The 24,043-nt window shown below is 37.3% G+C and overlaps 1 protein-coding gene and 1 long non-coding RNA gene across 4 annotated transcripts; one reads left to right on the forward strand and one right to left on the reverse strand.

Annotated features, from left to right (window-relative positions):
* Positions 1-232: 232 nt before the first annotated feature.
* Positions 233-2,885, reverse strand: LOC143591902 (DAG protein, chloroplastic-like). Its single transcript, XM_077071963.1, has 5 exons — positions 2,548-2,885; positions 1,407-1,504; positions 975-1,040; positions 717-895; positions 233-645 (listed from the first exon to the last, which is right to left on the reverse strand). Exons 1-4 carry the CDS (start codon positions 2,883-2,885, stop codon positions 732-734), a joined length of 666 nt encoding a protein of 221 aa, XP_076928078.1. The 3' UTR covers positions 233-645; positions 717-731.
* Positions 2,886-20,967: 18,082 nt separating this feature from the next.
* Positions 20,968-23,757, forward strand: LOC143591903 (uncharacterized). 3 transcript variants are annotated; one of them, XR_013145802.1, is made up of 4 exons: positions 20,968-21,463; positions 22,070-22,629; positions 22,984-23,027; positions 23,355-23,757. It is a non-coding gene; the product is annotated as an uncharacterized LOC143591903 (long non-coding RNA). The 3 variants fall into 3 exon arrangements; XR_013145801.1 differs by having other exon boundaries at positions 22,070-22,465; positions 22,554-23,027; XR_013145800.1 differs by having other exon boundaries at positions 22,070-23,027.
* Positions 23,758-24,043: the final 286 nt, after the last annotated feature.

Below are 24,043 nucleotides of genomic sequence, written 5' to 3' on the forward strand. Positions count from 1 at the left end.
GTTGAATAACTTGGTATCATAGTTATCTTATTATTAAATAAAATTAGAAGTTTAGGTTAATTATGTTTTCTAGTTTGAGTAGGATTAGAATTATGGATGTTATATAAACGCATCAAAAGTTTTATCTTTAGTGAGTAGTATCAATTTTGTTCTTGTTTATTATTAACAAAAAAGAATCGCATAAACGTTTTACGCAATATCGTGTTTAGTGTTCTTGATTCACTTGTCTATGCTATAACAAGTGGTATCATAGCCTAACGATCCAGGGTCGTGCTCTAGGCTAAATCCTAACCGTCAAATACAAGATTAACCAGAACAAACCACATTAATCATAATCTATATCAATAAAGACCAGTATACAACTTGTATGCAACTAGCCTAGAATTTAAAGTAAGATCACACATTTAACTGTACGATTAATGACGAGCATCATAACTTGCAGAACATAGATGATTCAAAACCACGCATACTTTCAAAATCCCTGTCTGCTGAAACATTCATGCAATTAATCGGGCTAATTCAAGATAATAATACATAATATATTCTAGCTAGCTCTAAATTAACAATCAATTTCAGGTACAGTTTTCACCCGTTTCATTCAAATCTTTTCTTTCTTTCATTCTCTTAAAGCTAATCGTTGCCAGCCTGCAAAACACACTTACAGTATTAGGGTTATAAGTATGATTACAAAATCTATATTATAAAACAAATGTTACCGTGTTGAGTGTCATTCATTCAGAAGAAGCAGCCTCTTGCTTTGGTCTTCTCTGCTCGGGCGGCGGGCCGTCTCTCTGTCTTACATACCTTTTACTCTCGTATTTAGACTGCTTTTTCGGCTTTGGTTGGTAAGTCAGATACTGGCAAGGAATGATCTCCCCGTTTACATACTTGTCACCTAAAACATTATAAATAAACAATCAATACGCCAAACTATAAATCAAATACCATGTTCATTTTTCTAGAAATAAAATAACCTCCGTAGTCTTTGTTCTTCACATCTATGTAAGAATCAGGCAGAACCCAAAGCACTCCAGGTAATCCTACAACATAACAGGCCAGTCGATAACTAGAAGTTCTTGTTAATGTTGAACAGTATTATAGAAATCGGTTCTAGGCGGAGACTAATCGCTGATTACTCACTAAAATTAGTAATCGGTCAAAGGCAGTCAAAATTGGTCAAATTTTTTAAAGTATTTCAATATAAATTTTAAACTTTTTGTATATGTATGTGTGTGTGTATATATATATATATATATATGTAAGTTTGAAAAATTACATAAAAAATTTCAATCCGATGAAACCCAATTCACTAGTCGGAACCCCACCGCCCAACTAGCGCCCGGCGAGTTTTACAACACCGATTCTGATATTATTATTATTAAATGTGTTGCTAATTGGCCACTTACCCTTGAATTTTTCAGAAGTCTCTTCAGATACTGTGCACTGGAATCCTGTGTATGTTGTGGTGCTAAAAGCATACATGTTCTTTTTTGCTTCTTCAATACTGAAACAATGTTATCACAATTGTTTATAAAGAATATAAAAGGCGGAATTTTGATGACAATTTGGTTTGGTTGTTTCAGTTATTTCATACATGACTATAACAAACGACAAACTGAAAAAAATATGACCCACCAACAGTTACAAAACAGGGTTAATGAACATGTAGATAAAAAAAATCTAGCTAGTAGAGGTGTGCATAAAACCGGAAAAACAAAACGAAATAACCGAACCGAAACAAATAACGACGGTTTGGTTTTATGTTTTCGTAACAACCAAACTTTCAGTTTAGGTTTTGTGTGTAACTAAGCCCGAGAAAACCAAACCGAACCATACTTATAGATTATTTTTTATTTTCTATTTTCTATTTTAAAGTAACTTACAATAGTTTAATATATGGTATAGAACAAATATTTAAGCCCAAATATATAATAAGCAATTACTTATTAACTAACAAAAAAATTAAACCCAAAAATATTAAGCCTAAATGACAAACTGAAAAAACAGATACCAAACAAAACACAGGAAAAACCGAAACTGAACGGTTTGGTTTTAGCCCAAACCCAAACCAACCAAACCCATGCACACCCCTACCAGTAAGACATAAACACAAACACCTTCTGTGCATCCAATCTTATACATATATACACCACCATAAGCCTACTAAAATTAAACTATCCGAAACATAAACGCTTCATTCAACCAATAACCACATATTAATCAACAGTATAACACTTTCAAAACATAAAAATTATACAGAAATAATTAAAAACCCAAACCTTCCAAGCCTAAATGGCAACTTTTTTTGTCAGGACCAAAATTTTCAAGCCTAAATGGCAAATCCAAAACCTCAAAAACCAACATGGTTACCACTTAGACATAAACACAAACACCTTCTGTGCATCCAAAGTTACACAAACACAGACCACCATAAACCGAGTAAAATTAAACCATCAAAACATAAAACACAATATTCAACCACTACCCCCACATTAATCAACACTTTCAAAACACAAAACTAATAATAATAACAATTAAAACCCAAACCTTCCAAGAACCGTAGCAAGAGTATTAAGATAAGTCTCAATCATCTGTTCCCGGGTCGGGGCCGGGTCTTTGGGGAACTCCATTACAATCAACCAATGATTATAATCACACCCGGGTAGCATAATCGTCTCTCTGGGTTCACTGCTGCTGCTTCTCTTTGACGAGTAATCCCCATCGACTGCTGCGGCCTTTGGTTGCAGGGTCCGAACCCGGTTCAAATTGGGTATGGGTTGAGTGAAATTGATGAACGAAAAGGGTTTTGATTTTGAGATTGAGGTGGATTTTGTGGATTTGGGGGTTAGGGTTTTAAAGAAGAGGGAGAAATTGAGAGTAGCCATTGGATTACGTGTATGAATGGAATGAAATGAAAATGATAAGGGTGATGAGGAAATAAAGAAAGAATCTACTGATATTTTAATTGACCATGACTTGACTTGGACTTCATATTTGGGCTTATATTACTACTTAAAGCCCAAAGTTGTTGGACTACATAATATAATAGAGTTGCACAAAACAGGTTTCTTTTTTCCGAAATTAATACCTTATTTCAGACCTGACCTGGTGTACCTGACTTGTGTAACCAGTTCTATCCTAACCCGACCCGCAAGCATGACCTAGTATATGATTTCTCCCCGGACTCGTCGACCCTACCCGAAACTCGAAAAAACTCTGTCAAATACCCGACTATACCGGGAACATGTTCCTACTGACTTGGTTTTGACTTGGTTTTGACTTGGCCATATCCGGAACAAGTTCCTACCCACTTCTGGGCGTTAAAAATACCAGGTTTGTTGTAAGGCCCCATTATCGGTGCCTCACTTTAACGTTGGATTTTACTCATAAACGCAGTTCATAATATCAGAGTTAATAAAAACATTCGCGGAATATTAAAACATTCAAACCATTATATTATATAACCATCCTTTCCCGTCTTAATGGGCGTTCAAATTATTTAAACATAAAACATTGTCTTTTAAAACATCATAACATAACACTTCATTGAGATGCCAGTGTCTTCAAATCCATGCCATGTGTTTCCCCTCAAGCAAGTTGCCTTATTCTACTCACCTGCGTGCATACTAAAAGTCAGCTACGCTGAGTGAGTTCTAGTTAATCAGACGACATACAATACATTCACATACTAGCATATGCACCAGGAGGTACATACCTTCATATCTTTTACACACTTACTTACATACGTACTTTCATTCTTTCTTTCGTACTTACTTACATACTTTCATTCATACATATACGTTTTAAAGAGCATTTCCGCCCTATAACCTTCGCCGATATTATTAGGGTCGGTTCCCTACGTTCGCCGATATTATTAGGGTCGGTTCCCTACATTCGACGATACTGTTAGGGTCGGTTCCCTTCATTCGCCGACATTATTAGGGTCAGTTCCCTACTTTCTTGCTACTATAACATACCTGTCGTTTACATACTTTCCTTGACAATATATGCAATCTTCGAAGAGCGTTAACGTACCATCAACATTTCATACATACGTCATTCATACATCATACATATCAATCATACCTTTAACTAACACTTGACGAAACATGCAATATCCGAAGATCGTTCACGCACCTTCAAGCAATCGTCATACATAAATCATACAAGGCATACACTTACCACCTAAGGTAAGTATATTGACTATCACATCGAGTATGCACACAGCCCCGAAAACATAACAAGGAAGTGGGGCTAGAAACTCACCTCAATGCGGTTGCGTTCACCGTTTATGGTTATCCCCTTCTTGAGCTGTGCACGACTAACTGTATAATAATTATACGTATCAATAAATTATCACTACACATATCGTCTTTCTAGTTTAATTATTACCCTTAACGAACGGGGGTCCGGGGGCAGCGCCCCTGGCAGCGGGGTTCTATGGGCGGCAGCCCCTAGCGGGGTCCAAGGGGCAGACCCTTGGCTGGGGTTAAGCTGCCAGGTCAGCTTGGAAAAAATTTATTTTCATTAACTGTCTTAACACATTTTCCATTAGGATTTTGAATCATTAAATAATTTGCTACTTGAAAGTTCAAGGGCTTCTTTGTAATTAAATCCTTCTTTTCTAAGTCCGGGGACCATTCTGTAATTTTGCTAAACATCTGTTTCGTTACTTATCCTAGCGAACTGGTAACGAATTGAAACCTTTAACGAACTGGTTAATTAAACGAATTGGACTTATAACGAACTGGGCCCTTAGCGAATCAGTCCGTATAGCGAACCGGTCCAAGTAGCGAATTGGACCTTCTAATTCGTTATTCCTATTAACGAATGGTCCATACGAATTGAGATCTAGTTCGTTAACTTTCTTAGCGAATTGCCTGACGAAATGCTTCTAATTCATTAACTCTTCGTTCACGAATTACCTCTAATTCATTGACTTCCCTTAGCGAATTAGGGCTAGGTCAGGGAATGTCAAAACATTCCATGACATCCTTAACCTCGTATTAACTTTTACGGCGCCGCCTTTCCGGCACCGCCGCCTGAAAGCCTCGGATTCGCTGAAAAACGAGTTTAGACTCGTTTTTTCACTGTTTTTCGCCCCGTTCGATCCAAATCTGAGCTAGGGTGATCCCTAAGCTCATCTTAGGTTCGGTTTATACCCGAATCCACCCGGATCTCGTGACTTAAACGGTTTAACGGTGTCGACTCGTCGTTTCGTGACTATATCTATTGGTTAAAGCTCATACAAGATCATAGTATCATTACCTTGGATCGGGATCAGTTTTCCTTGGTGATTTCGGCTAGAGAGAGGCTAGGGAGAGAGAGAGAGCTTAAGTGTGTGTTTGAGAGGTGTATGGAATATGTGTAAATGAATGAAAATTGGGTATTAAAGGTTTATATATTTATGGATCATGGGCTTAGCCCATGGTCTTTCCTTCTTTATTTCATACCCAAGTCCATAACCCATATTCATTTAACCCAACACTAGCCCAACTCATAGTCTAATTATCTAAACCGATAACGACCCACTATAAAATAGACGAAATTTATTTTATTATTATAACCAAAAGTAGGATGTTACATTTGTGCATCTATATCTGAAACCAAAACCGCGTAGGAAGCACATCCGAGTTTGGTCAACAAGTTAAGAACCTGCCAGGTAGGAATCATTCTAGGTATGGTCGGGGCGGAGTTTTGAGTTGGTAGACGTGGTTTGTACAAGCGAGTCGAGTACAACGGCTAGGTCCGGTTCCAGGTCAGGTCTGGAACCGGGTTATATGCTCAAGTCTAACATATAATATATATTGGCCATATTTTTGCGAAATTTTATAGATTTTGAACGACTAGTTATCGTAACTTGTCTAAACTTAAACTCTTTACCGATCCTTGGTAGTCAAGTTAGTATATACGGTTGACGCACGGTCCGATCATGGTATTATCTTTTGTATAGAATGTTGGCATCTATGGTCTGTAGAAGGCATAAAAAACGGGGCTTTTGTGAATCATGATCTTTTCTTATGATGTTGTGTAGTTGACTTAGGGATGAAATGCAATTCGAATAAACATATATAGATAAAGGACAAATACAATAATCCATTATCGTACATTACGTACGCGAGTACGTAGAAACCTTGATTTCAGAAATCCTAAATCACACGGTACACTCATATGCCTCGTCACAGTCGCTCTTCCTCAAGCCATCTCCACCACCACTCGGAGGCATCAACACACCTCCTTCACCATCCCCTGATTCGACAACGATGGTCCGACAACTCTCGCAGTAAAATCATGAACGCCACTCCCGTTTCACAGGTTCATTTTTTTTATAAGAATTGGAATTGAAGTTAATTGATTGGTTAATCTTTTAAACTGATTCAATTAATCATCAATTTGAATATTTAGTCGATCAATTTTGAGTTTTGAGTGATTGGTTGTAACCTGAACGTTTAAGTTTTTTGCTTGAAAGTTTATTTATTTATTTATTTTTCTTTTTTGCCTGAACACTTAAATTTTTAACCTTAAGCGTTTGAAGGCTTAACATTTGAATGTTTAAGGGTAGGGTTTTGGCTTGAAATTTTAAACTTTTGGTTATGGACTTTTTTGCTCAAAACGTTTAAAGTCGTGCATAACGTTTAAACATGAACCTTAATCAGGGCTCAATTAAATGTATTATTCTGCTAATTCATAATCGACTCATGATTCTAAAGCCTCTTACACATCAATTCCATTGATTAAATAATTATTTTTTGATCTATTTGAAGATCATTGATGTTCAAAGACGTTTTATTTCAGTTTTGGTTTTTGACTTTTGAAAATTCATAGTTTAAGCTGTGATTAGAGTTTAGAAAGTGGATGAGATAGAGGGACGAGTTCCGAATTTGGATCAGATCCGATTTGTAATCCTTTTCACTCATTTATTCTTGTATTTTATTACCTTCCTTCAAAACGCTTGATGCTTGCTTAATTATGTTGTTGAGTTAATTAACCATATATATATTATAGACTGATACTGCATCTGTGCTTCATGAAGCCATTGAATACATCAAGCTTTTGCATGATCAAGTCAACGTAAAGAAAAAATTTTTGAAATAACAAAAACTTAAATGATAAAATGGATTTTAGGAGAGAGAAAAGTTTTATTAGAAAAATAGGAGATCCGTCGTTTGAAATGGCTGATGTCAACAAACAAGTAGGTCATGCCAAATCTTGTCTGGTGAGGTGGACGATTACCATGTGTTCCGCCATTTCAAATGGCGGATCACAAATTTTTTATTCGTGTTCCGCCATTTGAAATGGCGGATGTCAGTTTTGGTGATCCGTCACTTTGACTGGCATGTCACAATTTCTAAAGTAGGCTACCCCTATGTGTAAAAGTGTATTTTGATGGACATCCGCCATTTGAAATGGAAGATATCATCTTGACATGAATGGCGGATGTGAATAGTGTTTTTCTGAGTGATTTGATAACACACCAGTTCCTTTACTTTTTATTATTCACTTATTTTCTAATATAAAAATATTTTTTTAAAATAATAAAAAGTAAATAAGTGAATAATTGAATAATAAAAAGTTTTTATTAGTTTAATCTTTGTTTAGTGACTATATTAGTTTAATCATTATATGTGTAACATTAATAAACGTAAAAAACTCATGTATCCAATTAAACACCACCAAGAAATAGTTTGGAGAATCATTCTTCTAACATCCACATCTAGTATTAGAACTGGTGACATTGTCAAATGTCAACTTTGTCAAAATAAATAATTCGTATATTGAAACCTTATAAATAGTCTCACAATATACCATACATCTCACAAACACAACACCAACAGACAAATGGCAAAGTAAATACGTGAACTGGTGGTGCGATAAAACACCGAACCCTGAGCCATGCAAGCATTTCATGCGTGTCAAACTGCACAAACTCAGTCTCGTTTTGGGAAAATCTGGTTTTAAGAAAATGGCTTTGGAGTTAGCCATGGAGCATCCACTTAATGCCGAAAGTCACACCATTTGGAGAAAAGGCTGCATGGACAATAAAAAGTAAATAAGTGAATAATTGAATAATAAAAATGTTTTTATATTAGAAAATAAGTGAATAATGAAAAGTAAAGGAACTGGTGTGTTGTCAAATCAATCAGAAAAACACTATTCACAACCGCCATTTGAAATGGCGGATGTCAAGATGACATCTTTCATTTCAAATTGCGGATGTCCATCAAAATACACTTTTACACGTAGGGGTAGCCTACTTTGGAAATTGTGACAAGCCAGTCAAAGTGACGGATCACCAAAACTGACATCCGCCATTTCAAAACGAATAAAAAATTCGTGATCCGCCATTTGAAATGGCGGAACACATAGTAATCGTCCACCTCACCAGACAAGATCTGACATGACCTACTTTTTGTTGACATCCGCCATTTCAAATGACGGATCTCCTATTTTTCTAATAAGTGCACCCAACATGAAAGGAGCTACAAATCAACTTCAGCCGGTAACGCTCTTCTCCGATCCATCTTTAAATCACACATTTTTATTCTAATTCAAATATTTGTGTGTGTATATGTCACAAGTTAAACAGTATACACACGCCTCTAATATTATTGACACTATATTAATTATATTTCGTAGATTCATGGACTTGATAAAGCGAAAGATGAAGAACACAAACAAGACTTAAGGAGTGTATAGGTCTTTGCCTTGTGCCAGTATCTAGTACGTTCCCGGCTGCAACTGAGATGTCAACTGGTTTCTGGACACCAAATTAAAAAGGCTCGTTCAAGTTGAGATGACCAGCAAAGAAACTTGACTCATAAGAACCAAATTTTGGACAACGAAGCTTTTTGAATATTTTGAGTGTAAGTTGGCCATTCAAAATAATAAAAAGCTTAAAATGAAAATACTGGCATCCTTTGTTACAAACATCACAATGTTCTTTAAGCTACAATAATGCTGCTGTATAAATGACTATTTCTTTTTATTTGGTGTTAATTAATTTAGAAAATATTTGTTGGAACTGGCCTCCTGGACGATGATCTCTACCTCTTCTCCGGTTCTCAATGTCTCGTCTTCGTCCATTTTAATCAAGATCATATTCACCATTCGTTATCTTCTTTGTGTAACATCTCTCAAACGCAACAAATTACTATGATATGCTTTTCTCTTTTTTTCTTTTTATCATGAACTTTGATTCTATTCATAAGCCTTCAATCTTCCAATTGTTTCCTCAATTAGCATACTTTGTATTTTTAAATATTGCTCAATGTAAGCCTCAATTTGCAAATACGTCCTTGGAACCGAATTGAGTAACTTTCTGATCACCACCACCTTGTCTTTTAAGCTTGACCCGAGGCTCTTGAACTTTGTAGCAATTCCACTAAGTTGTCCTTTAATTTCTCGTTTATTTCACTTCCGTTCATCTTTTACATAACTAGTTCGGCTCTAAGGATCTGTTGTCTTGGATTTTGAACTCTATCGCCTCCCAAATATCATACACGAAGCGCTTCCCACGCATTCTTAGCCACTTAAAGTGCTATACGTCTTTTGGTAGAGTTCGAAACATCAATGCTCTAGACATTAGTTTCTTCCTTGACTTGACCGCTCCTTCGGTTATATAACACCCCGACCAAAGGCGACGGAACATGCCGGGGTGAAACGGATTGCCCAAGAACACAAGACACTATTAAAGTGACAATATTTAATCAACTCATTAATTTCATTCAATCATCAAAGTAACACATATTGTTCATATAAATAAACAACAAAATATAAAAAATAGATATTGTTCATTCTTCTAATAACCTAGCGGTATCAAATAAATGACGTCTTCGAACTCCAACTCAAGTAATAATCAAACCTGTAACAATGCATAAAATAACATTTATCAACACGTATGTTGGTGAGCAATTTCATAGTTTTGAGTATATATAATATGAGCGAAATCCACAAACGTATATGAGACTATAAATAAAAGCATCAATCGTGGCATATAAAACATATGTAAATGAGGATCCTTTCTACTCGGTAACAACCGACATACTCGGATAATGAGACCCTATTCTACTAGCACAAGGCTAAGTAGTTAGGGGAGCGTATGATCATACTTAATGAGGCTCAACAACAACGTAAAAATAAACACTCGCGCAAGTAAAGCATATGAGACATATAACACACAAAAGAGCAAGTATTCTAGCATCATACACCCTAAAGTTTGTGGTTTGAGAATTGAGTATGATAAATCACTTTTGTTTGAATAAGTATGCATGTTACTCCCAAAAGATAAAAGTGCAAACAGGGGATGAAATGTACTCACGTTAACTAAGTAACTTGAAAGATTGATTCGTGAATAATCGGAGATCGGGTTTAACGAGCAAGACCTAGATTAAATGTGTCTTAAGTTAGTAGGTAGTCTTAGAAGGGTTTAAAGTAAAATATGACAAGCAAAGTAAATAAATGAAGTTTATGGTTTAAAAATGTAAATATTTGGGAAATTAAAGACATGTTCTAAAAAGTAAGTTTACTCGAAACCGGGGTCTTGGTATTTCATTCATATTTAGTACTCAACCTATGTTAAGTAACTTATGTGGGTTATAATGCATTATTGCAAAACCCTTGGGTATATGAATACCAAAACAAGGTTTTAATCGAGTGTTCGGATTTGTTAATTTGGGTCTAGATAATTAACTAAACTCAAAGTTAACTTTCCAAAATGTTTTGCTCAATTAATCAAAAGACTTAACCAAGTATATAGTTCTGTTGTGGTGAACCTTAACGTCTGTTAGGTGAGTATTTGGTTTCATCGGTCCAAACTTGTTATAAGATCAAGTTGGATCCTGACACACCAAGTAAGTTTCTAAAATACTTAAAATTATTTTAAAATACATTTTCGAAGAAAAGATGAGTTTCGGTGGTCAAAAACACACTTTTGTGTCTTAAGCAAATGAACTCGGTTTAGTTCGGTCTTGGTTCGGTCCTTGACTCGGAATGATACCGAGGATGGTTGCCACATACCCAAATACCATAGAACTATAAAAATGGTTTTAGTAGTTATAATATTCCAATATTACATAAACATGTTTATTTAACTATTTAAAACAAAACTAGTAAACAAAACTATTTAAAACAAAACTAGTAAACAAGAGTAATAAACAAGAGTCTGGTCTTGGTTCGGTCTTGATTCGGTTCTAATCTCGGGATAAAACCGAGACTAGTGACTTCATACCCAACACCATGGAACTCTTTAAACATGAATTAGAAACACTAAACTACTTACAATATAAACAAGACTAGTAAAGCATTAAAGGAAAATAGTATAATCAAGAACTACAAAGAGTCCTCCATGAAGCCTTGCCTTGTAGCATATCACCTCCCGAAGAAGATGAAAGCCGAAGGAAACAAGGGGTGCGTATTATATATATGTTGTACCACAAGATATGAATTAGTAAGTTATAAAACAAAAATTAAAGAAGGTTGTTGTTTGATAATTATGAACCTTGAAGGTTAGAGATAGTGTTCTTAGTTTGAGAGAGAAAGAAGATGAATGAGCAAGAAGAAATGAAGGGGATGGGGTTGTTTATATAGGGAAGGAGTCAAACCTGTTTTCCTTGTTTTATATCAATACTTGCATGTGTTTTTCTTAAAAAAAAAAAGGTTTAAACAACTCAAATAATACAAACTAGTAACAAATCCAAAAAGTAAGAGATGATTATGAAACATAAAAATCCAATATTTTATATTAGTGAAAGATTTGGTTTACAAATCGGGTCGGGTTTTGATACAAATACAAATACAAAAAAAGACCGAAAATGACGGATGTTACAGTCTTCCATACTTTAGGAAATTTCGTCCCGAAATTAATAAGATTCCGTAATAAATAAGTGCGGGTACTTTTCCTTCATCTCGTCTTCTCATTCCCAAGTAAATTCAGCACCACGCCGTTTTTTCCAACGGACGTTAACTAAACGAATGCGGCTACGTTTGGTTCCTTTCTCATTGCGGTCCATGATTTCATCGGGTTTTTCGATCAATTGCAAGGTTTCATCGATACGTACTTCGTCGAGAGGTATATGGAGATTACCTTCGGCTAAACACTTTTTGAGGTTTGAGACATGAAAGGTGGGATGAACACCGTTAAGTTCTTGCGGTAAATCGAGCTTATAAGCCACTTTTCCAACCCTTTCGAGGATCTTGAATGGGCCTACAAAACGGGGGTGCTAGTTTTCCTTTCTTTCCAAAACGGACTACCCCTTTCAAGGGGATACTTTGAGAAGGACAAAGTCGCCAACATTAAACTCGAGAGGTTTTCGCCGTTTGTCGGCATAGCTCTTTTGGAGACTTCTAGCAGCGAGGAGATTTTTGCGGATTTGATCAATACGATCGGTAGTGTCTTGAACCATCTCGGGACCGGTGATTTGGGCTTCACCAATATCGTTCCAACAAATCGGAGAATGACACTTACGACCATAAAGAGCTTGGAAAGGAGCCATATCAATGCTAGAATGATAGCTATTATTGTATGAGAATTCAATAAGCGGGAGATGAGAATCCCAATTTCCACCAAAATCAAGAACACAAGATCGAAGCATATCCTCGAGAGTTTGGATTGGCCATCGGTTTGAGGATGATAAGCAGTACTAAGATCGAGGCGAGTGCCCAAAGCTTCTTGAAGCGATTTCCAAAAACGGGATGTGAAACGAGCATCACGATCAGAAATGATGGTCAAAGGAATACCATGGCGGCATACAATCTCACGAACATAGATTTAAGCGAGCTGTTCAACATAGTACTTCTCGCGGATCGGGATGTAGTGAGCCGATTTGGTTAATCGATCAACAATGACCCAAATGCTATCATTTTGCTTTTGAGTGGGAGGCAATTTGGTGATAAAGTCCATAGCGATGCCTTCCCACTTCCAAACGGGAATAGGAGGTTGCTCGAGTAAACCAAAAGGTTTTTGATGTTCGGCTTTAACCTTTGAGCAAGTAAGGCATTTCGAGACATAAAGTGCTACGTCCTTTTTCATCCCCGGCCACCAATAAATAGATCGAAGGTCGAAGTACATTTTATCCGCACTGGGATGTACGGAATATCGCGACATATGAGCTTCTTCGAGAATGAAAGTACGAAGTTCATCACGATCGGGAACCCACAAACGATTAAGGAAATAAAGCAAGCCATCGGGTTTGGTTTCAAGTTGAAGTTCGGCTCCACATGACATTTCGTAATACATATTGCCTTCATCAATGGAGGTGCATTGGGCTCGATAGATGCGGTCTTGGAGATCGGTTTGAATGATGATGCTATGAAGCAGAACGGATTTGACATTAACTTTACGACTAAGGGCACAACATTCGCCTTACCGGGGTGGTAGCGAATTTCACAATCGTAATCACTAAGTAATTCGGCCCATCGACGTTGTCTCATGTTGAGATCTTTTTGGTCAAATATGTGTTTTAGACTTTTGTGATCGGTGAATACAACACATTTTGTGCCATAAAGATAATGTCTCCAGATTTTGAGAGCGAAAACGACGGCACCAAGTTCGAGATTATGAGTCTTATAATTCTTTTCGTGATCCTTGAGTTGCCTTGAGGCATATGCAATAACTTGACCTCGTTGATGAGAACGCAACCGAGACCTTGGTTGGATGCATCGCAAAATACCACAAAGTCGTCGTTTCCATCGGGAAGGGTTAGAACAGGAGCGTTGCAAAGCTTATGCTTTAGAGTTTGGAAAGCTTCTTCTTGTTTTGGTCCCCATTTGTAAGGTTCTCCTTTATGAGTTAGTGCAGTGAGGGGTAACGCGATTTTAGAGAAGTTTAGAATGAATCGCCGATAATACCCGGCCAAACCAAGGAAATATCGGACTCCCATGGGTGTGGATGGAGTTTTCCAATATTTTATGGCCTCGATTTTGGCGGGATCAACATGAATACCTTTATCGTTGACGACGTGACCCAAAAATTAGACCTCTTTTAACCAAAATTCGCATTTGGAGAACTTGGCATAAAGTTGTTCTTTTCTTAGGAGATCGAGAATGGAACGTAAATGATGTTCATGTTCGGCTTGGGTCTTGGAGAAGATAAGAATGTCATCGATAAAAACAATTACGAATTTGTCCAAGAATGGTTTGCAAACACGGTTCATAAGGTCCATGAATACCGCGGGTGAATTGGTTAATCCGAAAGGCATAACCAAGAATTCATAATGTCCATACCGAGTACGATAGCGGTTTTAGGAATGTCGTCTTCATGAACACGCAATTGATGATAACCTGATCGAAGATCGATTTTGGAAAAACAAGTTGCGCCTTGAAGTTGATCAAAGAGGTCGTCGATGCGAGGCAAAGGGTAACGATTTTTAATGGTGAGTTTATTGAGTTCACCGTAATCGATACACATGCGAAACGAGCCATCTTTCTTTTTCATGAAGAGGACGGGAGCGCCCCAAGGAGAAGAGCTTATACGGATAAAGCCCTTATCGGAAAGCTCTTGAAGTTGGTTCGATAACTCTTGCAATTCCGAAGGAGCTAAAAGATAAGGAGCCTTGGCTACGGGAGTCGCGCCGGGCACAAGGTCGATTCGAATTTCAACAGGACGAATGGGTGGAAGACCAGAGACGTCTTTGGGAAAAACGCCGAGAAATTCACAAACAACGGGAATGTCTTGAATTTTCTTTTCTTTTGGATCTTTCATCACCGCTTGGGCTAGGAATGGAACGTACTTTTGGCGTAAGTACTTACGAGATTGAGAGCAAGACATGAGGTTAAGTTTCTTGGGGATCGTTTTGCCAAAGACTTTGAGAATTTTGGCATTGACGAGCGGGATACGAATGAATTTGCCATAATAAACGACTTCGGCACGGTGCAAAGCTAACCAATCCATGCCTACTATGATGTCGAAGCTTCCCATTTGCATCGGGATGAGGTCGATCGAGAACTCGTGCTTGCAAAGAGTAAGGATACAATCGCGAATGACCGAATCGATGATGATGGAATTTCCATTGGCGAATTCGACAGAAAAGGGGCGAGAAAGTTTAGTGCGGGATACGCCTAGAATAGATTCAAATTTAAAAGAAACAAAACTCTTATCAGCTCCGGTATCAAATAAAATTGAAGCTAAATGCTCATTTACTAAAAACGTACCGTTCACCACATCGTTGGCAACTTGAGTTTGGTTGGCGTTCATCATAAAGGCACGCCCTTGGTTGCCGTGGTTGAATTGTTGAGCTCGAGGAGGTGGGAGAGCTTGCATGGCTTGCTGATGTGGTGGAGGAGGAAGGGCTTGCATGGCTTGGATCGGTTTAGCGGGAGGAGCCAAGAGTTGCGGGATTTGGGGTTGGTAAGTTTGAACTTGATAGGCTTGGGTTTGGTAGTAGGGTGTGGGTATGATTTGGGCTTGGTTAACAAGGGCAAGTCGAGGACAAGCATTGCGGAAGTGATTCGGGTCTCCACAATTGAAACAAGCCCTAGGTTGGGATGGAGGGTTTTGAGCAAAAGGAGCGGGACGGTTTTGGTTGGATGGGGCAAACCTTGGTGGAGCGGGTTGGCCACGAGAGGCTTCTCGACACACGTTGTTAGTGCGACCATAGCGGTTACACTTGGTGCAGTGGCGACAAGCAGAGTAGGAGGGATGATGACGTTGACAAGTGTTACACAATGGGTGCGGGCCGGAATATGGTTTTTCGGTTTTGGAGTGCTTGGGATTGAGATTGAGGTTGTGATGGGTGGGTGACAGCATAGTTTCGGTAGTTTGGTTTGATTTTCTTGTTGGTGTGTTGGGTGGAATTGGAGTAGTTGATGGCTTGAGGTTGTGGGTCGGCTTTAGCTTGAGGGGTTGGTTCGGGCTTACTCTTGTCACTCGTTTTCTTGATGGAGAGGGTACCGTCTTTGACATGGTTTTCAGAAAGAGCACCGGCGAAGGTAATAGCATCATGAAGGGTTTGCGGGTTGCGACTCATCACCGAGTCACGGATTTGCATAGGCAAACTGCCGACATACTTGTCAATAGCCCTTTCGAAGGGAGTGACCAAGTGAGGAACCAAGAGACTAAGCTCGTGAAAGCGGTTGGAGTAGGTGGAGTTGTCACCACTCTCTTGCTTGAGTTCCCAAAATTCGGATTCGAGTTTTTGAAGTTCATGTTTTTGGCAAAACTTTTTCATCATGACTTCTTTGAGCTTGGTCCATGAGTAGGCTATAGCTATTTCCGCTCCATGGGTGGAAATCTCGCTATTCCACCAAGTGCGGGCGGTATTCTCAAACATGCTAGAGGCATACGCGGTCTTTTTGAGTTCGGGGCACTCACAAAGAGTAAACACACTTTCCATTTTCTCGAACCATTGCAACAAAGTGGTGGCGCAGTTCGTACCAAAGAATTGAGATGGGCTGGCACCAGTGAAGTTTTTCAAAGCGAAAGGTATGGGGTTGGGTGTGGTTTGAGTAACGGTGGGTTGGGTGGCTTGGATTTGAGTTATGAGTCCGGGAATCACAACGGCGATTTCTTTTGCTACCATTGCGGCCATCCGACGACCGGAGCTCAGCTTGCGTAGTTGGCGACGGATTGGAGGCATTCAAAAATAATAAAAGAGAAATGGTATAAGTTTGGGGTAATTGATATAAGTATGAGTGAAAAATGAGTAAATGTAGGGTTTAATGATTGTGAATCCTAGAGTTATGAGAATGAGAATGTTAGTAAAAACCATTTTATACTTGCATCAAAAGATAAAAATGTATATATATTTATACGTTTCAAACTTTTGTCATTCAAAAATTGGAGGTTTTGAGATTTTGAAATTTATATATATAGTCGGGAAATCGTACATGAAATCACCAGGGTTTGATATCCCGACAAATAAAATTGTATAAAATAATAGGTGGAGTCGAACATGTGCACGTACCACCGCGTCTTAATTATGTTGTTGTGACTCAAATAACGATAATAACATATAATAAAAACGGAGATATAACAAGATGTTAAAAACAACTTGTATTTTTAACACAAAAAACAAAATATAAGGAGGCAACCGGAACGCTTGCATTCGACAACTTAAAGTATTGACATGTATAACACGATTCGTAGGCCTAGAAAACGCACACTATAATTCAACCATCCCAGGTAAGTATATCACATTCGATTCTTGGAATCTTTTTGTCAAATGGTCGTTTCATAGTGTTTCGCTTTCCATGATGGCTACAAACCCGATATAAATGCAACCTTTAAGGAGATCTTAAATAACGGGATCCAAATTAATTTTGTGATCCATAAAACACAATATAAAAACTAATGTTTTTGCATTTTAAGGTAAGGATACATTGGAATACTATGAGAGTGTGTGCATGTGTATATTTTTGAAGATTAAATGAAATAAATAAACAATTAAATGTATAAGTGTAATGAACAATCAAGTAGGGTAACACATATAAGCAACACGTATAAGGACCCTAAAACAAAACTATACCAGGCCGTTACGTCTAACCACCTATCTTATAGTCTTGGCTCTGATACCAATCTGTAACACCCCAACCAAAGGCGGCAGAACATGCCGGGGTGAAACGGATTGCCCAAGAACACAAGACACTATTAAAGTGACAATATTTAATCAACTCATTAATTTCATTCAATCATCAAAGTAACACATATTGTTCAAACAAATAAACAACAAAATATAAAAGATAGATATTGTTCATTTTTCTAATAACCTAGCGGTATCAAATAGAATGACGTCTTCGAACTCCAACTCAAGTAATAATCAAACCTGTAACAATGCATAAAATAGCATTTGTCAACACGTATGTTGGTGAGTAATTTCATAGTTTTAAGTATATATAATATGAGCGAAATCCACAAACGTATATGAGACTATAAATAAAAGCATCAATCGTGGCATATAAAACATATGTAAATGAGGATCCTTTCTACTCGGTAACAACCGACATACTCGGATAATGAGGCCCTATTCTACTAGCACAAGGCTAAGTAGTTAGGGGAGCGTATAATCATACTTAATGAGGCTCAACAACAACGTAAAAATAAACACTCGCGCAAGTAAAGCATATAAGACATATAACATACAAAAGAGCAAGTATTCTAGCATCATACACCCTAAAGTTTGTGGTTTGAGAATTGAGTATGATAAATCACTTTTGTTTGAATAAGTACGCATGTTACCCCCAAAAGATAAAAGTGAAAACGGGGGATGAAATGTACTCACGTTAACTAAGTAACTTGAGATTGATTCGTGAATAATCGGAGATCGTGTTTAACGAGCAAGACCTAGATTAAATGGGTCTTAAGTTAGTAGGTAGTCTTGGAAGGGTTTAAAGTACAATATGGCAAGCAAAGTAAATAAATGAAGTTTATGGTTTAAAAATGTAAATATTTGGGAAATTAAAGACATGTTCTAAAAAGTAAGTTTACTCGAAACCGGGTCTTGGTATTTCATTCATAATTAGTACTCAACCTATGTTAAGTAACTTATGTGGGTTATAATGCACTATTGCAAAACCCTTGGGTATATGAATACCAAAACAAGGTTTTAATCGAGTGTTCGGATTTGTTAATATGGGTCTAGATAATTAACTAAACTCAAAGTTAAGTTTCCAAAATGTTTTGAGATAATTCAATAAAATCAAAAGACTTAACCAAGTATATAGTTCTATTGTGGAGAACCTTAACGTCCGTTAAGTGAGTATTTGGTTTCACCGGTCCAAACTTGTTATAAGATCAAGTTGGATCCCGACACACCAAGTAAGTTGCTAAAATACTTAAAATTAGTTTAAAATACATTCTTGAAGAAAAGATGAGTTTCGGTGGCCAAAAACACAATTGTGTGTCTTAAGAAAGTGAACTCGGTTTAGTTCGGTCTTGGTTCGGTCCTTGACTCGGAATGATACCGAGGATGGTTGCCACATACCCAAATACCATAGAACTATAAAAATGGCTTTAGTAGTTATAATATTCAAATCTTACATAAACATGTTTATTTAACTATTTAAAACAAATCTAGTAAACAAAACTAGTAAACAAGAGTCCGGTCTTGGTTCGGTCTTGATTCGGTTCTAATCTTGGGATAAAACCGAGACTAGTGACTTCATACCCAACACTATGGAACTCTTTAAACATGAATTAGAAACACTAAACTACTTACAATATAAACAAGACTAGTAAAACATTAAAGGAAAATAGTATAATCAAGAACTACAAAGAGTCCTCCATAAGCCTTGCCTTGTAGCATATAACCTCCCGAAGAAGATGAAAGCCAGAGGAAACACGGGGTGCATATTATATATATGTTGTACCACAAGATATGAATTAGTAAGTAACAAAACAAAAATTAAAGAAGGTTGTTGATAATTATGAACCTTGAAGGTTAGAGATAGTGTTCTTAGTTTGAGAGAGAAAGAAGATGAATGAGCAAGAAGAAATGAAGGGGATGGGGTTGTTTATATAGGGAAGGAGTCAAACTTGTTTTCATTGTTTTATATCAATACTTGCATGTGTTTTTCTTTAAAAAAAAATTAAGGTTTAAACAAGTCAAATAATACAAACTAGTAACAAATCCAAAAAGTAAGAGATGATTATGAAACATAAAAATCCAATATTTTATATTAGTGAAAGACTTGGTTTACAAATCGTGTCGGGTTTTGATACAAATACAAATACAAAAAAAGACCGAAAATGACGGATGTTACAGGTTACGTGGCCAATAGCTTCCCACAAACTCTATGCTTGTAGGATCGACTCTACCTTGGTCGTTTAACTTCAGACAATATTGGAAAGAAATATTACCTTGGTTATTCACGGACATAAAAACGCAGTAATCTCGCATTGTTGTCTGCCATTGCCTTGATCTCATTTCCTTTTATCTTTCAATCTATTTATATCTGGTTTTCGCCTCAAGTTGTAACGCCTTCCATGCATATCTTTTTTCTCGGCAATTTTTTCATGGATTCACTTCAGTCACACTCACACAGACTTGATTCCAATCGTATTTTTACGCTATCACAAAGACTTTATCCCAATTTTGCAAGGACTCACTTTACTCTCAACATGAAACCGAGAAGAAAACCATTTCAAAGCTCAGGCATTATATTTAAATTTGTAATTATATAAAGCCTTGCATTGTAAATTAAGGTTTACAGGTGTACGAATTTCTGGCAATTCCAAACACATTTGCATCCACATATCTTCTGTGTTCTCATAGTCAACTCTATCCCATTATAACTAGAATGTAATTGTAAAGCAATGGATGTGTATACTATAAGATCATTTTTTGATGTTTAAAAGTTAAATCAAAATTCTTTGTGAGATAGTTTGCCCTATTATCATGTGATGAGGGAATTTAGGTTTGAGATATGAAATTTATTGTTTATAGGTTGTTAACACTACTAGAAAATTGGGCAATTGCAACCAAAATTTGCTATCGAAAAAAAAACGGTAGCAATTTTAGTGACCGATTTTGCAAATTTGCCACTGAAAAACCTAGTTACTTGACATGATAGCTAAGCGGTCGGATTTTTTGCAACCGTTTATTTTCGGTGGCAAAGCGGTCGGAGTTTTAGCAACCGAGTGGCTAAGCGGTCGGAGTTTTTGCAACCGTTTATTTTTTTGTGTCAAAGTGATCGAATTTTTTTGCAACTGGTGGTTAGGAGGTTGGAGTTTTTGCAACCATAGCTAGGCGGCCGGAGATTTTGCAACCGTTTATTTTCAATGACTAAACGGTCGGAGTTTTTGCAACCGTTTATTTACGCGGTCGGAGTTTTAACAACTGTTTATTTCCGGTTGCAAATTTACAGGATCGTTTGTATTGGTTGCGACCGTCTTAACGGTAGATGAACAAATTTAATAATATTAAAAACTTTGATGGCCGTATAAATATTTTATTCTAGTCGTTCATGTTCATATTTATAAAGTATCTGTATCCAATATTAACCATATTTAAACATATTAGACAGTCCATAATAATAACAACCTCTACCTTCATTTGATCTCCATTGTTAATTCAATCCAATTGAATCCAGTTCAACTGATCTGTTTGAATCAATCAATCGGACAGGATGTACGGATTCGAAGCGATGACGTTCAACATCCACGGCGGATACCTGGAAGCAATCGTTCGAGGCCACAGATCTGGAGAACGAACTCTATGCCGTCACTCAGCTCCACCATGACCGAAGGGCAAATTCATCTTGTGGATCAAAACAGATAAGGCTGATATGGATGTTGAAACGCTTTATGACGGAATCTTTGTTGTTATTGTTGACATATACGGTGAGTCAGCTCCGCTCCCGTTGGAGATCTCCGGTTGCCACCGCCAGTTACACCACCGGATCTGGCTGCGGTATCGGTTGCCGGAGATGGACAGAGGAAGATTGTCCAATGCTGTTGATTCCGGTTTCCTATCCTAATTTCAGGCCGATTTCTGATTAGGTCTCAGGCTGATTTCCGATTTCCAATGGACAGGTACCTCCCCACAAATTGAAAGGTCATCAATTCATTCCACCTTTACTTTCAAATTGTGCACCGATTATGTTTATGAATTATGTAATGGTAGTTTATTTTTTCATTTTATGCTAATTTGTGTTTTATGCCAAGTGATAAAGGAGCATGCATTGCTGCCATATATTTAGTGCATTTTAGTTCACAATAGTATTATATATAAACATATTACACACACACACACACACATATACACACACACACACACACACAACTAGCTCAAAAATTAGGATGTTATTTCAGTTTGAGCTAATTGTGTGCATTTTAGTTCAAGTATGAGTCAAAAATATTTTGGATACATTTTTGGTGGTCATTTGGTGTATCTTTTAGGTTGAGAGTTCAATTGCTGCTCTGAACTGTAGGGGTGCAGTATTGAGATCATTGCCAAATGCCAATAAGGTACTTCTAGATATAATCTAAGTATTATTCCAAATATTTTGTGTGAAGTGAGCAGCTAGGACTATGATGCATTAACTGATTGGACAACTAATTTGATATGTTCTTTTCATGGCAATTGTGTTTATACATCTCTTAGTTATAAAATCCCCAATTTTATCATTATCATTTCAGATCTGCTCCTCTGTCTCCTACGATCAGCTAAAAAACCACCATAACCAGCCACCGTGAAGCATCACTTGGTACCTCTCGCTCCACCAGTTAATTCGTCACTCGTAACTATAGGATTTTCATTCACATATATGTGTTGAGTTACTTGTTAGATTGAGATGAATTTGTTTCAGAATTTAGATTATTCTTTTGTTGTATTTGAAATGGTGTATTAGCATCAATCTGTTCGATGTGAGCAGTGAGTAGATGTTCCTCATTGTGGTTGATTATTCTGTGGTAAGACGACTAATGTGCATACACGCTTTGAAGGGAAAAAAGGAGCCCGATTAGGGGACACCATTGTTGCATCATTAAAAGAGGACCCGGGGGAAAGTTAAAAATGGGTTGGTGGTTTATGAGGTAGTGGTCTGTGACTCTATGCAGCCATGCGGACCCTTAAATATCTTAGATCAACATAAGATTTGAGGTTGTTGTTGGCTTGTGACAGGTTGACTTTGGTTTTGGCTCTGGAAGCTTATTGGACTCATTATCCGATTACCTAACTTCACTTGAAAGTGTAAGTAGTGATTATATCTATATGTTAAATTTCACATATCACTAGCGAGTAGTGATTGAAGCCTAAATTTGGTAACTAGGCTTGTGATGTGAATCATGTTTAAGATGTATGGTTACATAGTGAAGGTTGCACGATTTTGTTAACTGATAAGCACTGCTGTATTTGTTTCTTATATGCATTTCAAACAGTTAGAAACTTTTTTAACCAGTTTCTTGCAAACATGTGTATGAAGTTTGTTATCCGCAAGTGAGTTTTTTTTTAGTATTTTTATTCAATTTTGCCGCCTTAGTCGTTATTTAGTTTATACTAAGCCTAGGATTTCTTGATGCTAAGGTGCTACTGTGTTGTGTTAATGTTCAAGGCTCATGTTGTAACCACTCTTTAACAACCTCCTACAAGGCCGGTGTAAGTATTCTTTTTCTATGCTTAATAGAAACCTTAATTAAGGGGTTCTTAATATGCATTATAAAAACCTTAATTATGGGGTAATCAATACAATACCCCATAATTAAGGTTATATATGATTAGTTCGATTTAGTCCTAATTTCTTTTTGTTGAAATTTGGTTATATATCTTAGTTTATATGATTCTTTGTTACTTGTGTTATGTGATTTGTTGCCTATTGAGATTCGGTGCGTTTAATATAAGATTTACTAGTTGTATTTTGTTATCAGATATCTTCATTTATATAGTTTATAAGCATGATGTTAAAATGTAGCGTGTGTTTGGCAGGTATTGCTTTCCATCTTATCATACACAAACCCGGATGACCAGTTGGTGCCAAAAGGTGCTCATATGTATGAGATTGATAAGTCTAAATGAAGCTACTGCTTGTAACCGGACATAGAAGTATGCAATTGGCTTGTAATTCAAAAGTATGGTAGTTTTGGTTTTTGATTTGTGTTTAGCCAGAGTAACATTTTGTACGTTTGTTTAGAACTCGAATAAAAATTTCTTAATATTTAAAGTCTTTAATACAAATTTATAGGCTGATATGTGTTTGTGTGTTTGCATGATTGCATCTATATTTATATATATTTTGAATAATTATTTTTGGCTACCTTGAAACCAAAAAAGTGGTAGCAAAAAACTGCAAATTTGCAACCGGAGGAAGCAAGACTTGCGACCGCAACACCAGTAGCAAGACTTGCGACCGTAGCACCACCGGTAGCAAGACTTGCGACCGCAACATCGGTTGCGAGACTTGCTACCGCAGCACCGGTTGCGAGATTTGCTACCGCAGCACCGGTTGCGAGACTTGCGACCGCATCACCCGTTGCGAGACTTGCGATGGCTGAACCGGTTGCAAGATTTGTGACGGCTGTAGAAAATGGTCGCAACTGGGCTTTTGCGACCTGCGTTTTACCGACCGCATTTTCGGTTGCAAATCGGTCGCAACATGGCAGTTGCGACCGTTTTGC

The sequence above is a fragment of the Bidens hawaiensis genome, unplaced genomic scaffold (genome assembly GCF_021521415.1).
Source record: "Bidens hawaiensis isolate Kalapana, Puna unplaced genomic scaffold, B.hawaiensis_p1.1 tig00040145_1, whole genome shotgun sequence".
NCBI lineage: Eukaryota > Viridiplantae > Streptophyta > Magnoliopsida > Asterales > Asteraceae > Bidens > Bidens hawaiensis.

Bases quoted from the DNA above. Each gene is read 5' to 3' on its own strand.
- LOC143591902 (XM_077071963.1), bottom strand. From the start codon at position 2,885: ATGGCTACTCTCAATTTCTCCCTCTTCTTTAAAACCCTAACCCCCAAA. The intron at 1,041-1,406 runs GTAAGTGGCCAA...GTTATGTTGTAG, and splicing joins GACTTCTGAAAAATTCAAGG to GATTACCTGGAGTGCTTTGG. The intron at 896-974 runs GTTATTTTATTT...ATAATGTTTTAG, and splicing joins GAAGAACAAAGACTACGGAG to GTGACAAGTATGTAAACGGG.